This window comes from Patagioenas fasciata, chromosome 2 (genome assembly GCF_037038585.1).
Source record: "Patagioenas fasciata isolate bPatFas1 chromosome 2, bPatFas1.hap1, whole genome shotgun sequence".
NCBI classification, from domain to species: domain Eukaryota; kingdom Metazoa; phylum Chordata; class Aves; order Columbiformes; family Columbidae; genus Patagioenas; species Patagioenas fasciata.
In genome coordinates, this window is record NC_092521.1 from 11,125,141 (window position 1) to 11,139,580 (window position 14,440).

General features: G+C 38.2%; 1 protein-coding gene across 7 annotated transcripts in view; it reads left to right on the forward strand.

The window, feature by feature from the left end:
- Positions 1-14,011, forward strand: part of CYRIB (CYFIP related Rac1 interactor B) — a 99,916-nt gene extending 85,905 nt beyond the window's left edge. For all 7 annotated transcript variants that reach the window (XM_065831433.2, XM_071803793.1, XM_065831435.2 and 4 more), the window contains 9 exons: positions 2,134-2,255; positions 4,672-4,777; positions 5,809-5,945; positions 6,575-6,652; positions 6,752-6,868; positions 7,967-8,046; positions 9,014-9,140; positions 10,477-10,547; positions 13,210-14,011. In XM_065831433.2, the coding sequence (XP_065687505.1) occupies positions 2,134-2,255; positions 4,672-4,777; positions 5,809-5,945; positions 6,575-6,652; positions 6,752-6,868; positions 7,967-8,046; positions 9,014-9,140; positions 10,477-10,547; positions 13,210-13,273 (902 nt within the window). In that variant the 3' untranslated portion in view covers positions 13,274-14,011. The remainder of the gene's footprint in view (positions 1-2,133; positions 2,256-4,671; positions 4,778-5,808; positions 5,946-6,574; positions 6,653-6,751; positions 6,869-7,966; positions 8,047-9,013; positions 9,141-10,476; positions 10,548-13,209) is intronic.
- The last annotated feature ends 429 nt before the right edge of the window (positions 14,012-14,440 follow it).

The following is a 14,440-nucleotide window of genomic DNA, read 5'->3' on the forward strand; positions in this document are numbered from 1 at the left end:
TTAGAAATGTGTATTTATAAGTAGGTTATAATCAAAACAAGCAAAAAAATCCCCCAAAGCCCCACCGCCCCAACAAGTTAAGCATTGCTTTAGGTTTCCTGGAACACTTCAGAGAAATGATTAATTCTAAATGAGACACACAAACAGAGATGTTGAAGGTGATGGCTTGCGTAGTCAGCTGTTCAGTGAAGGCCACTAAATTTGTATCAGAAAGATGATTTTCGTTTTTAAACTTGAAGGTCGTAGTACTATCTGTTCTGCTTGATGCTGGGTTTTGAGAGGAGGGAGGAGGGTTCTTTTGCCTCCCTGTCCCCATTGAAGAATGAGCTCTGCTTACTAGAAAGGGTAAGGAAAAAAACACAATGAAAAATTAAATAGGCAAGAGATGCGCGTAGTGCGAGATGATCCAAGTGGCAAGTCTTGATTGCATTATTTAACAACACAATCTGGAATGCTACAGAGCTTCACGTTTTAGTCTGTACTTCACTGTAGCATTTCATGTTTGTGCATGAACTGCTGCCAGTCAACTGGTGCTTACCTGTCTGCTCTTCTCCCTCATTTTTTGTCTTCATTTCTTACAGCAGTCTTCAGCAGCTTTCAAAATTATAAATGTGGCCTTTGTGATGATCTGAAAAGCATTGGTGACTTTTACTCGATGCCTAATCAATGTGGTGCTCTTATACTTTTTATTGAAAAGGAGTGACCGGCTTTTTTTAACCCATGATGATTCTTGGTGGTTCTCAAAATATCACAGTTAAACTGTTGCAATGTCTATATATAGGCATATTTGCTAATAATGCCCACTCTTTGTGCATTAAACAATCAAAATAAGAAGTATTATGCAAAAACTACAGCAAAATCCAGACGAGCAATGCATGTGAAACTTATTTTATCCTCATACAAACTTCATTTTCTGTTTTTTTTTTTTTCTCTAGTGTGTAACACTAGGACATTGTGATTATTTTTTTTTAATGTATGTATGTACCTAAATCCCATCACTGTTAGTGGGAGTTATACAAATGGATCATGGAAAAAGCGCTTTTTAAAAGACTTTTTCCAGACTCTTTAAACTGCACAAAGTCATGAGGATATGTTGTCCATAGATAGCTTTTGTTCCTGTAAAAAGGAATCGATATTGTTGATAGCTTAACTCTTGGAATGGGAAATCCTGGATTAAAATGTCCTGATATTTATTTCATAACATATTTTGCCCATGTAAACAGAGAAGTCGGGGCTTTTTTTGGTAAGATCTTCAGTAACTATTTTTTTAATATCAATGTGAAAGGAACTAACCTTATAGCTTAGCTTCCATCTGAATTTAAAGGAAAATTTCTCTTATCACATAAACGAGGTTTGAGATATTTGTATCTGGTGATTATTTTTAAAGGTTAAAGCCTTTTGATTCTTCTCAAAACATACTTCTGATTGAATGACAATTCTTTAAACATGTATGTGTAGCCTTTTTGAAATTGTGCTCAAATATACTTTTTGGAAGTCTTTAGCTAATTATAGAAAAACTGGGAGACAGGATGTATCCTTAAAGAAGGAGGAAGAAAAGATAAGTTTACACTAGCTCTTTTTGGTCTACAATCTGATTTTACAGTTGGTTCAATGAAGAATATGTTTTGAGAATTATATCTATTTAGAAGTAAAATATATGGTTCCTTTCCCACCCAGTAAAAAGGCAGGGAAGATGGAAAATAATCTGGTGCAGTATTTCTCCCTAACAATTGGCATGAACACCACCTGAGAGAGCTGCAGGGAGCGTGTTGAGTGCTCACTCAAGTCTCATCCATTGAGCTTGTCTTGCACTCCATGGTAAGACCAATAGAACAATCATGAAGATGACTTGCCAGGATTTCTCTCCTAACCCAATTTTAAATAAGTCAGGAAGGTTAGATTCCAGGTGGATTTCTGGGGATCCTAAGTGAAGCTACAAGACTACTAAAATGAATGTGATTACTCTCTTGGAGTTCCTCATACATTGTAGTAGCTCTTCAGAGAATGAAAGTTCTTGCTGAGTTGCTGCATGAAGAATTTATCCCGCAGGTGATGATGTGCCAATTGAATTCCGTATTGTTGTTAAAAATATATATATATATATGTATATATTTAATATGTTCTGCTGTTTAGATGCCCAACCTACAGAATCTGAAAAGGAAATTTATAATCAGGTGAATGTAGTGTTAAAGGATGCAGAAGGAATACTGGAAGACTTGCAGTCATATAGAGGAGCTGGCCATGAAATCCGAGAGGTGAGCGAGAGCGTTACGATTGTGCACAACCTGCGGTTGTTCATTGACTGATCTAACCAAATGCTGCTGGATTTTAACTTCGCTTGCAGGAGCTGTTTTGGCAGAGCATGTTGTCTGTTAAAATTGCTGTCTTGAATTTCTACTCTGGAATGTTCCATTTTAACAGTGAAACAGATGTCACTCGTTTCAGTAATATTAATGCACATCTGTAATAGCAAATGATGCTTCTCAAAATTTTTATGGAATTGTTATTGATTTTTCTTTATATTCCCATGTAAGCTCTTCTTGAGTTAGTGTCGAATTTGGGAAGAGCGTGGCGTGACTAGAATGCAATGTTGAGCAGTGTTGACATCCTTTTGTACACTAATTGGAGAAGTCTGATGTGTGGTAATCCTGACACAAAAGACATCTAATTTTGAAAAACCTTTTAATTGGCTTTTATTTACCGAAGTAGATGTTACGAACAGAAGCAAAGTTTCTTTACAGCGTGTCACTCCATTTTACCTTTAAGAAAGGGTTGAATAAGTACTTTTTCAACCTGCTTCCCTTCTTCCTCAGATGCAGCAATGGGGTTACTTTTCTCCTCAAGTGAGAGTGTACTATCAGCAAGTTTGCTGATGACATCAAGCTGGGAGGAGTAGCTGACACGCCAGAGGCTGTGCTGCCATCCAGAGACCTGGACAGGCTGGAGAGTTGGGCAGGGAAAAATATAATGAAATATAACAAGGGAAAGTGTAGAGTCTTGTATCTGGGTAGGAACAACCCCAGGTTCCAGTGTAAGTTGGGAAATGACCTATTAGAGAGCAGTGTAGGGGAAAGGGACCTGTGGTTCCTGGTGGACAGCAGGATGACCATGAGCCAGCACTGGGCCCTTGTGGCCAGGAAGGCCAATGGCATCCTGGGGTGGATTAGAAGGGGGGTGGTTAGTAGGTCAGAGAGGTTCTCCTTCCCCTCTACTCTGCCCTTGTGAGACCACACCTGGAATATTGTGTCCAGTTCTGGGCCCCTCAGTTCCAGAAGGACAGGGAACTGCTGGAGAGAGTCCAGTGCAGGGCAACGAAAATGATGGAGTGGAGCATCTCCCTTATGAGGAAAGGCTGAGGGAGCTGGGTCTCTTTAGTTTGGAGAAGAGGAGACTGAGGGGTGACCTTATTAATGTTTCCAAATATATAAAGGGTGAGTGTCATGAGGATGGAGCCAGGCTCTTCTCAGTGACAACCAATGATAGGACAAGGGGTAATGACTTCAAACTGGAACACAAAAGGTTCCACTTAAATTCGAGAAGAAACTTCTTCTCAGTGAGGGTGACAGACACTGGACCAGGCTGCCCAGGGGGGTTGTGGAGTCTCCTACTCTGCAGACATTCAAAACCTGCCTGGACACCTTCCTGTGTAACCTCATCTGGGTGTTGCTGCTCCGGCAGGGGGATTGGACTGGATGAGCTTTTGAGGTCCCTTCCAATCCCTGACATTCTGTGATTCTGTGTGAGTTACTGTAATGTACTCCTAAGAAATCCTAATACATAGGAGGAACCTCTTCTCACTCCAGGTGAGCTTGAGATACTCAGAGCCTTTCAGTGTTAAAGTACCATGGGTTTTTATTCAGTCTGTGTTGAATTCAAATGGTAGGTTTAAGGAGGTGGAGGTAGACATCTCAGGAAAGAAGCTTCCTAGGGACCAGAGAGGTGTGTCCTGCAGCTCACAGCTCAGGTGCAACTGAAATGGGCTTTGGAATCAAGGAGTTGAGTGTGAAAATGCAGCAGGAGAGTTACGAACATTTTATATCTGTTTTCTTAGCAATTTTAAGTTGCTAAGTAGTCTAGTTTCTGTCTTAAAGACCTGGAGAGACAATTTCAGGTTTTATCTATCTGGGAAAGTTACTGTAAAGACAAGGTCTGTCCATACATACCCCTAAACTCTGGTATACACCATGTCTTGGTGGTACACTATGTTGTTGATTATTATTATGTGTTCCTACTGAAATATTCGGCCTAAGTTTCATAGCAGATTTGTTTTTTTTATTTTCTTTGCAAGTTTAGAAATTGGTGATAGATACCAACATTGTGATGGGGCTTTGATCATTCAACTTTTTTAGTGGAGGTACCCAAATGAAGTTTTTGATTTTAATTTACTAGATCTCATTATGTAAATCTTCTTTGAGCAGTTTTATTTTTAACAATTTCTCCATACCTTCTCCAAGTTGTTTTCATATTCAGGATGCTTCTTTTCAACACAAGTATTTAGAGGTTTTTGGAACAGGCATGGTTTAGTACAGACTTGTCTCTGAACCAGAAACTTCTCAGTAGGTAGAACTTTTATTCACTAGCTCCTCAAACAATTGCCCTGCGTGTTTTTCTTTTCAGTACTGTATCAGTTCATCTAAGCGTACTTTTTTCTTTTTATTTTTCTAATTCAAGGCAATACAGCATCCCAATGATGAGAAGCTGCAAGAGAAGGCATGGGGTGCAGTTGTTCCACTAGTAGGCAAACTAAAGAAATTCTATGAATTTTCTCAAAGACTAGGTAAGTGGGATTGTATTAACGGGTTTTTTTAATCTTCATCCATACATTTGGCATATTCAGATGTGATCACATCTAGGTCAACCCCTTGTTAGTAATGAAAGCTCATATTGCATAGATTCCTTCTATACACTGCACTGCATTTTGTTTATATCTGGGTACAACCTGCTTGCACATGAAAGCAAACTGCTGCAGTGGACACCTGAGAGAATGGGAGCAGAATAGTCATCCTCTTCTTTAGTAACTCTGGAAAGCAGTAACGGGCTGATTGTTTTGAAAATTATTACACTTATTCATTCTGAATAAATTTTGTTCATGTTTCTGATACCAAGAGTAATTAAAAGTGATTGTATTGTTTCCTCCCAAACACCAGAATTACTGTGATCTTTGGAAGTGCCTGGTGTTGGTTCCTGCAGGTGCAATACTAGAGATGACACTTTGCCTTTTACAGAACTGGCTTGACTGATGTGTCTAAGCTGATAAAACCTATTAGACTGGATTTGTTTTTTTCACAAACTCTCTGTTGTTACCTCTCTTCTAGAGAGAGTTATTAGCATAGCTCATGAAAAAATGAGTTAAAAAAGTTGAAGCTTTTTGCAGGCAAGTTCTGCTTTGTTAAAGAGATGAGGTGTTTTTCTCAAAATGAGCAGGAAGTTACATTATAAGTTTATCTTAAAAACAAATAAAAGATGACTTTTGCTGATAAGTATGTATTCCTTGCATTCTGTGTTGTCTTAGCCTGTGTTAGCAAACAGCAGCCTTTATGTTTTGCACAAATGTCGCAGACAAAGCTTGAGAAAAACTTTTAAAGAAGTTTTTTCGTGGCTCTCGTGCTGATTAGACTAAGGCTTTACAGCAGTTTGTAAGTAAATATGATAACGGTGGCACATAGAAGCAATTCTTCAAGCCCTGTTATTATTCACTACCATGTATTTTGGCAGCTGTATGTTTTAAGTCTAGCACGCAGAATGACAGTCAGAGATGCAAGAAGCAGGTGCAGTTGGATGTTGTAAAATCCTCTCCTCTCATTTCAGAGGCAGGACTGCGAGGTCTGTTGGGAGCCCTGACGAGCACTCCATATTCACCAACGCAGCACCTGGAGCGGGAGCAGGCTCTTGCTAAGCAGTTTGCAGAAATCCTTCACTTTACACTCCGATTTGATGAACTCAAGGTAAGAACTTGTAATTTTGTAAGCACAAAAACTAGCAAAAAGAAACCAAGTCTGTTTACTGAAGCAATCTGAGTTGTGTTCTCTTCTACAATAGAGCATGGATTGGATACTCAAATATCTACTATGCTTGGCTTGTTCCCATGACCTACAGTTAGATTAAAGTGAAAAGCAGATGAAAAACTGTATTAGCTTTAGGCAGTTGTTGTATTTCAGCTCATATTAATCATGTTTCTTCATCTGGATTTGGCATATCTTTTGGGATAATGCTGCTGCTTCTATTATGTGCACACCCATAGTCCTGCTATTTTCTTACTAATGTGCAAGATACAAAATTAATTGGCTGGTCTGATCCTTGGACTTAAACTAACAAAGGCATTTTTTTCAACCTACTAATTTCAGACTCCTATTTAGGAGACTGCTCCTTTTCTTGTTCTTGTTAGATCTTGTTCTGAAAAATCTGAGAATTTAACCAGAAAGCTTTGTTCCACATATAACTTCCCAACATGTCACAGGCCTTTTTACTTCGGAAGGGTGAATATTTTCTTGTTCTCGGTATTATATTTTATGAAAACTTGTGCTTATATTTTTCTTGAGTTTGTCACAACTCTTTTGCTTCCATGTCTGTATAGATGACAAATCCTGCTATACAGAATGACTTCAGCTACTACAGAAGAACTCTGAGCCGTATGAGGATTAACAATGTCCCAGTAGGTAACCCTTGGGTGATACAAAATGTAATCTTATACTACCACCTATCACTTTGATGTACAGAACGAGTACATTGTATTTTTTCATCCTGTTCATAGGCGGAGGGAGAAAATGAAGTAAATAATGAGTTGGCAAACAGAATGTCTTTATTTTACGCTGAAGCAACGCCAATGTTGAAAACCTTAAGTGATGCTACAACGAAGTTTGTGTCAGAGGTAAGAGTGTAAATTTATGGTTTGGATAGTGTAATTCGAAGCACTGCAGGGCCAGGCATCATTTTGGAACACAGAACTCTTCTACGAGGCTTAATCTGGCATCAGGAAATCAAACTTGTTTTTTGGAGCCACAAGAAATATAAAGTAGCTTTCTCAGTTGCCGTAGAGATTAGAGTAAGTTAATCTACCCACCATGTGGATGTCACACAGCTTTCATGGATAACCTTACAATATAGGTAGTGGTGGCTTTCTACAAGGAGGGGGGTAGAAGAGGTAAGTACGTTGCCTGCATTTTGGTGGTGGTTTAGAGAAGAAACTTAAGAAAATTGTGCTTGAAAGAGGGAAGGGAATTGAAATGTAGCTTTGTTTTCTCCTTCCCAAGACGCTTGTGTTTTGCTGTCTGAAGTCAAGTATATTTTCATTATTGCAGAAGAGGGGAGGAACCTGAACTGGAAAAGTAGTCCAACAACTTGATACATCCCTATTTATCTTTAACTACCTAAATAAAAATTAGTGATAAAATCCAGTCACTACAAATATTGTGCTTTACTGCTGGTAACTGGGATGATTTGTCTTGCATGCAAAGAATGCACACTATTTATTAATAAAAAATAATTGTATGTTACATGATTAATACAAAGATACATTTGGGTTATAGTGTTTTTTACCAAATTCTACTTTACACTTGAAATGCTTTGAGAAAAACAGCCTCTTACAGTTCTTCAAGGTGTTTGTCTGCAACAGTTTTAAGTCTTACTGTTGCAGCAGATGCAGGTATTTGGTTACAGTAATTTCTGTCTTTACATAACAAGATGATTCTTTTACAACTTCCGAAAAAGAAACAGCGTCAGAGGTGTATTTTTTTAACTACAAACAAGCAGGCAAATGCCACATGTGGTAGAATTTGTTCTTATAAGTTGCTAATCTTTAATGTAACATTATTAAAATCCAGCGCCAAGCCACCTAATTTACCATAGCTGTATTGATGTTTTTAATTCCTCCACGTGGCTATGCCAGCAGATCACTGATTTGATTTTAGTTTTTGTAGTGTAGTATTTCACAATAATTGAATTGGAAACTGTTTATCTTCTTCTGCAGAATAAAAATTTACCGATAGAGAATACTACAGATTGCTTAAGCACCATGGCTAGTGTGTGCAGGGTCATGCTGGAAACCCCGTGAGTATAAACAGCACTTGTATTGTGTATGAATCATGTGACTTGTGATGCATAAGGTGAAAAGAATATAATTGGGGTAATTAGGAACTGTGGTGTTTTCTTTTTATCGACTTAGTTTTTAACCTTGACGTAAAACTAACTTGTCTCATTTTGCTAGCTATGCAAATCGTGTGGTCTACTTTTCTGAACGTATTAATATTTAAAAATAGAATGGCTATGAAAGCTAGACAGCCTCTTGGCACTCTTTAGAAATGGATTTTTCATGTATAATTCAGGAAAATACACAATTTGAGCATGATTGCCTAGGGCCTCCTGAAAGAGGGGTTACGGGCAATGCGTTGGATGGTGCCTCCTTGCAGGTTGGCTGCAACAAAATTACGGTGCCCCTGCCTGGGGAATTATGAGGCAACTTTTGGGCACAAATGCAGTCTCTTGTCTGCTGTAAATTTAAGAGCCACTGGGAGTATGAACAAAAAGTCAAACTAAACTTTGGGGTTTTTACCTGTTTCTTCTGGATTCTAAATAGTTTCTTATTGGTAAAATTACTGAGGCATGAGGTATGTCTTCTTTAAAGAACTTTCTGTCCAAATACAGCAGTGTATTTGTTTTGGAGCACATTAAGAACTCCAAATATTTATATTCATACCCTGCCTAGGTAGGAATGGTCTGTCCCATTCAAGAAAGTGGTTAAGTATTGTTGATTAAGCTTTCTCTTCTTTTTTTCCCCTCTGAGTCAGGAGTTTGGTTTGCGTCTATAGTAGAGGGTGGAGAGGAAAAGGGTAGGAAGCATGGGGTTAATGGGTGTTTGTTTTTTGGGGGTTGTGTGGGGTGGATTTTTTGTGTCTGTTTTGGTTTTTTTTCTCTGAGGATGTATAGTAGAATTTTTCTCTGTAGTCTAATTTTGGCCATTACTAGCTATGTACTCCTTGTGTCTTGATAGATAATAATCTGTGTTTCTAAATTACAGTGAATATAGAAGCAGGTTTACAAATGAGGAAACAGTATCATTCTGTCTGAGGGTAATGGTGGGTGTCATCATACTCTATGATCACGTGCATCCGGTGGGCGCTTTTGCCAAAACTTCAAAAATTGATGTAAGTTTATTGTTAGTAAATAATCTTTTGAGTATTTAAATTGTGTGGAGGCTCTTTTTCTGCCCTCCAGGTTCTAGCAGCAGATGGACGCTTTGAATGCGTGCTAAATGGATAATGGCAGCTGTTAGCAAAGCATCTACTTAAGTGAAAAACACAAACTAGGCCTTCAGATACATCAATGGTCCTTGTTAGGTCACAAAAAATCTGTTTTGATGGAATTCAGGTGGTGTCTCCAAGTACTTGTGAACAGTGGTTGTGCTGGAACATCCAAAACAGGATGACCATGAGCCAGCATTGGGCCCTTGTGGCCAGGAAGGCCAATGGTATCCTGGCGTGTATTAGAAGGGGGGTCAGAGAGGTTCTCCTTCTACTCTGCCCTGGTGAGACCACACCTGGAATATTGTGTCCAGTTCTGGGCCCCTCAGTTCCAGAAGGACAGGGAACTGCTGGAGAGAGTCCAGCGCAGGGCAACAAAGATGATGAAGGGAGTGGAGCATCTCCCGTGTGAGGAAAGGCTGAGGGAGCTGGGGCTCTTGAGCTTGGAGAAGAGGAGACTGAGGGGTGACCTCGTTAATGTTTCCAGATATATAAAGGGTGAGTGTCAGGAGAATGGAGCCAGGCTCTTCTTGGTGACAACCAATGATAGGACAAGGGGTAATGGGTTCAAACTGGAACACAAAAGGTTCCACTTAAATTTGAGAAGAAACTTCTTCTCAGTGAGGGTGACAGACACTGGACCAGGCTGCCCAGGGAGGTTGTGGAGCCTCCTACTCTGGAGACATTCAAACCCGCCTGGACACCTTCCTGTGGAACCTCATCTGGGTGTTCCTGCTCCAGCAGGGGGATTGGACTGGATGAGCTTTTGAGGTCCCTTACAATCCCTGACATTCTGTGATTCTGTGACTGGAAATAACAAGGGCATCTGGCTTGTTCCTGACTGATAAAATTTGGATTCATCATTTACCTGTCTTCGATCTAACAGTCTGTCCATTGCATTAGCTACAGTTTGTCATTATTTCACTGGCTGAATGTAATTGTTATTAGTGGATTTATGGTAAAAAAAATATTTTTTTGCTTACAGTTCCTTCTTTGTTTATATTTGATAAAGCAGAACTTGACATCAAACTTGTATTGCCTGAAGATATGCAGGTTTTTAAGCAGCTAAGCCATTCTGTCATAGGAAAATGTAATACTGAAATCTGAATTCTTTTCTAATATAAAGAAAATATCCTTACAGTCGTGCAGTTTTTAAATACGTGTTATTTTCTTTCTGACAAACTGAATATAAACAGCTTCTGTATTAACATGAAAAAACTGTATCTTTTTTAACTCCTAGATGAAAGGATGCATCAAAGTTCTTAAAGACCAGCCTCCTAACAGTGTAGAAGGCCTTCTAAATGCTCTCAGGTACTCTTATTCTTTTATTTGAAATGTCTTTATGTGAATTTTCATAAATTGTCCATGGCATTTCCTTCAGCAGTGAAGCATTCAGTCAATGTTACAGGTAAAAGGGGAATTTTGTTCCAATGTGTCTTAAGACAGGGTTGCGTGAAGAAGCTGATGGGTTTTAAAGCTGGGTGAGAAAATTGCAGTTGTTCATTCTAAGATAACTTTTTGACTATTTTAACTACCTGCAAGTTAAGAGTGAGTCTGTAGGGGTAAGTGTGACAGAGCAGACATTGTACCTGCAGTTAAAACCAGTGACAAAATGTAATACCTACTAAAAGCTACCTAGAAGTTAACTGTGATCACAATGACTGCCTGGATCAGTTTGCATTGGCCCTACCCTCAGCTGTGTGTGGTTTGACCATAGCTTAATGATTTTATTTATTGTTAGTAGAATATTGGAGTAGTTTCATGTGATTTTTATGTTTCGCAGGTAACTTCATGCATGGAAGGCAGATAGTTTTTTGGTACTTGGCTAGTAATTGTTCATCTTTCACAAAGTACTTATAGGGAGGTGCGTAACGCAAGAGTCTGTCTTTGCTGTAGAATAGAGGAGATAAGAAGTTGCCATGTTAATTGGAGAGGTAAAGAAAAATGGGTAATTCTATGAGTATGGAAACCTATAACCTGCTGGTTTGAGACATAAGGCCCTGTCTGTAGTCAGCAGCTTGTTCTCCGTGAGGGTGTCCAGCATCAGAGAAGTGGCAAGGGGTGCCAGAATGTCACGGGCAGATGATGCTTTCATTCTTGTCCTTACTTAAAGTACCATACTGCTTTGGTACCAGTTGACTGTAGCTGGGTATTGCTATTCATGCACTCACTTTGAAGCGTGGAAGCTTAGTTTTGTCTTGCCTGAAGGTGTGTAGTTATGCTGTATTTTCCTTATCTCTAGTGAAACCACTTTAATTTCATTTACCCTCTTTTTTTTGTTGTTAAGACGTGGTAAGAAGTGAAACAATGTGATAAGTGGCTTTACTTGCAAAGTTTTTTCAGATTTGTAGCTAAAGAAAGAAAATAAATGTGGGCTTAACTTGAGACTTCATGTGAGTATTTCCATGCCTAAATCATTTTGTTATTCATCTCTGAACCTCTCCTGTACATGATCGGTTTTCGAGATGATGATCAGTAAAAACACAAGCTTCCAAAGGGAAAAATGCTATATTAGCTTTTATTTTCTGACTAATTTATTGTGATTGCAGCTGCAGATGAACACAGATCTTTATTGCTACCCCATTTTTCCTCATTACGGTTGCACTGTTAGTAAAGTACATGGAAAGTATCGTTCAGGTTCTTGCTCCATTGCACATTATTTAGTGGTTAGTTGTGTAAATCCAGTCTGTGCCGTTATGCTGACCTTTCGCTGCACCAGCCCATTTCGTGTGTACACACTTTAACAGTCCTGGTTTCATACACTGGATTACTCATCTGGGTAGGATATTGAAATCTTTCTTAAATCACATTTGGAATTGTTAGGAGGAGGTGCAGAGGAGAGGTGCCATGTGCATGTGTGGTGAAAGCAGATTCATCATGATGTCATGAGAAAATAAGTCCCAATCTAAGTGTCTGATTCTGGAGGAGTGCTGGAAGTCCTCATGTTCTCAAGAGAGAGATAATGTGTCTTAAAACCAAATGGAAGGTGCTATGGATTTTGGAGGAAAATCAGCTGTTTATAATTTGAAGTTCATCTAAGTATTGTAATGATGTTCAGCTTTTTCACATGGGCAGAATACCAAGTGCAATAACTTTTCAGGGCTTTAGAAAACCTTAGACCTCTTGTCTGTGAAAAGTGTAAATTACCAGGAAGTGCTGAAATCTATATTGGTATTAATTTCCAAAACAAAAAGTCATTGTATATTCTTCAAGGTAAAATATCACTGCAGTTGTGGATAACAATGGAAGTTCTAATTCAATAGGTTAAATTATAGAGTAAGTTTTTAATTGCTTTTAGATTACAATCAGGGAAGGAAGATAAGGGAAATGAATCATATACAAAGATTACATCATTAAGGATATACAGTACTTTCATTTAAAATAAGAGGTGACTAAGTCTTCTGTAGTGTTTTTAAAAATGTGCTTGTGTCCTGGAGAATTTTGAAGGGGGAAGATTTTAGAATAAACACATCTGTATACTCTTTAGTTTTAGCAGCACAGTTACTTAACTAAGCAGGAAATTAGGCTGAAAAGTGATTAAGTCCATTCTCATTGAGGGATCTTAGAAAGTTTTGGTCAGTGGAAGTTTTGAAAAAAATATTTCTGGATTTGTGTTTTGTTTGAGGCTGTTTCCTATGGACACAGACCTCAGAGTTACTAATAATTGCTTATTACAACTGGTAACACAAGTTTACTATGAATCGGCCTATGAGCATAAAAACAAGCATCCAGCTGAGGCTTATTTTTAACCTTGGATAAGGCTGTTTGTTCTACTTCTGATTAATAGTAACATTTTCCAGTCAGAATGTCTGATTTGTGTACTTGTAACTGTGCAGTGAGTGATGACCAGTGGCTGAGGGTTCTACTCCAGTACAATCATGTCGAGCCGTAAACAATGAAATTACTTATTTGTTAAGCCAAAGTAAAATAGCATCCATGCTCCTCTCAACCTGATTTTTATTTCTGTGTTTAGGTACACAACAAAGCATTTGAATGATGAGACTACCTCCAAGCAAATTAAATCCATGTTGCAATAACAGTTACCTGGAACTCGCACCTGCTGTAGACAGACAGTATTCTGCAATGACTGAGATGCACAGATTTCTTTTTTTTAGTGATTGCAACTACTATCTCGTTCATTCTTGCTTTTTATTTTCTCTCTTCCTGTTTACCCTTTTTTTTTTTTTAATCACTTTCTTGTTCTTAAGTAAGCTCAGACTTCTTTTCTGTGCCAAATCAATGAAAATTATCAATTCTGGAAAGTATTTCTACTTTTCAGAATAGCCATCCTAAGTGGCAGCTAATTATGCGTTGCATTTGGATTTCTCTGTACTGGGGAAAGATTTGTGACTTGAACTAAATATTTTTAAACTTGTGGTTTTTTTCTTTTTTTTGAAAAACTAATATTTAATATTGCTTCTTCTGCATGGCAAGACTGCCTACTTCTGCTATTTAAAAATCCCTTGATGACTTCATTTTCTATTGCAGCTTATTTTCATGTGCAACCATGAGGAAATTAAAAGCAGATTTGTTTAAATTAACTGTGTTTGTACAAAATGGTACCCAACACAAAGGTTTTTTTAAATGAGTAAAAACTGTTTTGTTTAAAAGTTATGTTTGCATTTTGACTCATTTTTGTAAGGATGTATGTTGTATGTTTAACCTTTAATAACTAACGTTAAACTGTGGTGTGTGCGTAGCAAAATTACGTATGCATGTTCATGTCAAATGATTGGCTGTGGATAAGATAATAAAATCAGCTTTCATTTTTCTAAGTGTGGTTTGATTTACCAGTATTTTGAGTGAGATGTCTTCGTGCTCTTTGGATTTTTTACAAAAAAAAAAAAAATAAATTTATACATTTTATATAGTGAAAACTCTGCTGTTTCATTACCAGTTACCACTAGTAACCACTAGTCTAATCCACTGATTTAAGCCTGGCTTGTTTCAGGGTTCTTTATTTCCAGCTCTGCGCTGCTTCCCTGTTGTCACAGTCCATTCAGCGATGGACTCGTGATGGTTCTTTTACCTTGATCTCAAAGCGCAAAATTAAGGCGACCAAAATGCCAAGGGGTTATGATTCAATCAAGCAGTGTTACTTTATTCATTTGCCCATAAAGCATCATGCGATAGCAAGAGAGAGTAAGAAAGAGAAAGGGGAAAGAAACAGGGAAAAGTAAAGGTAAAGATGAGAAATGAGGTTG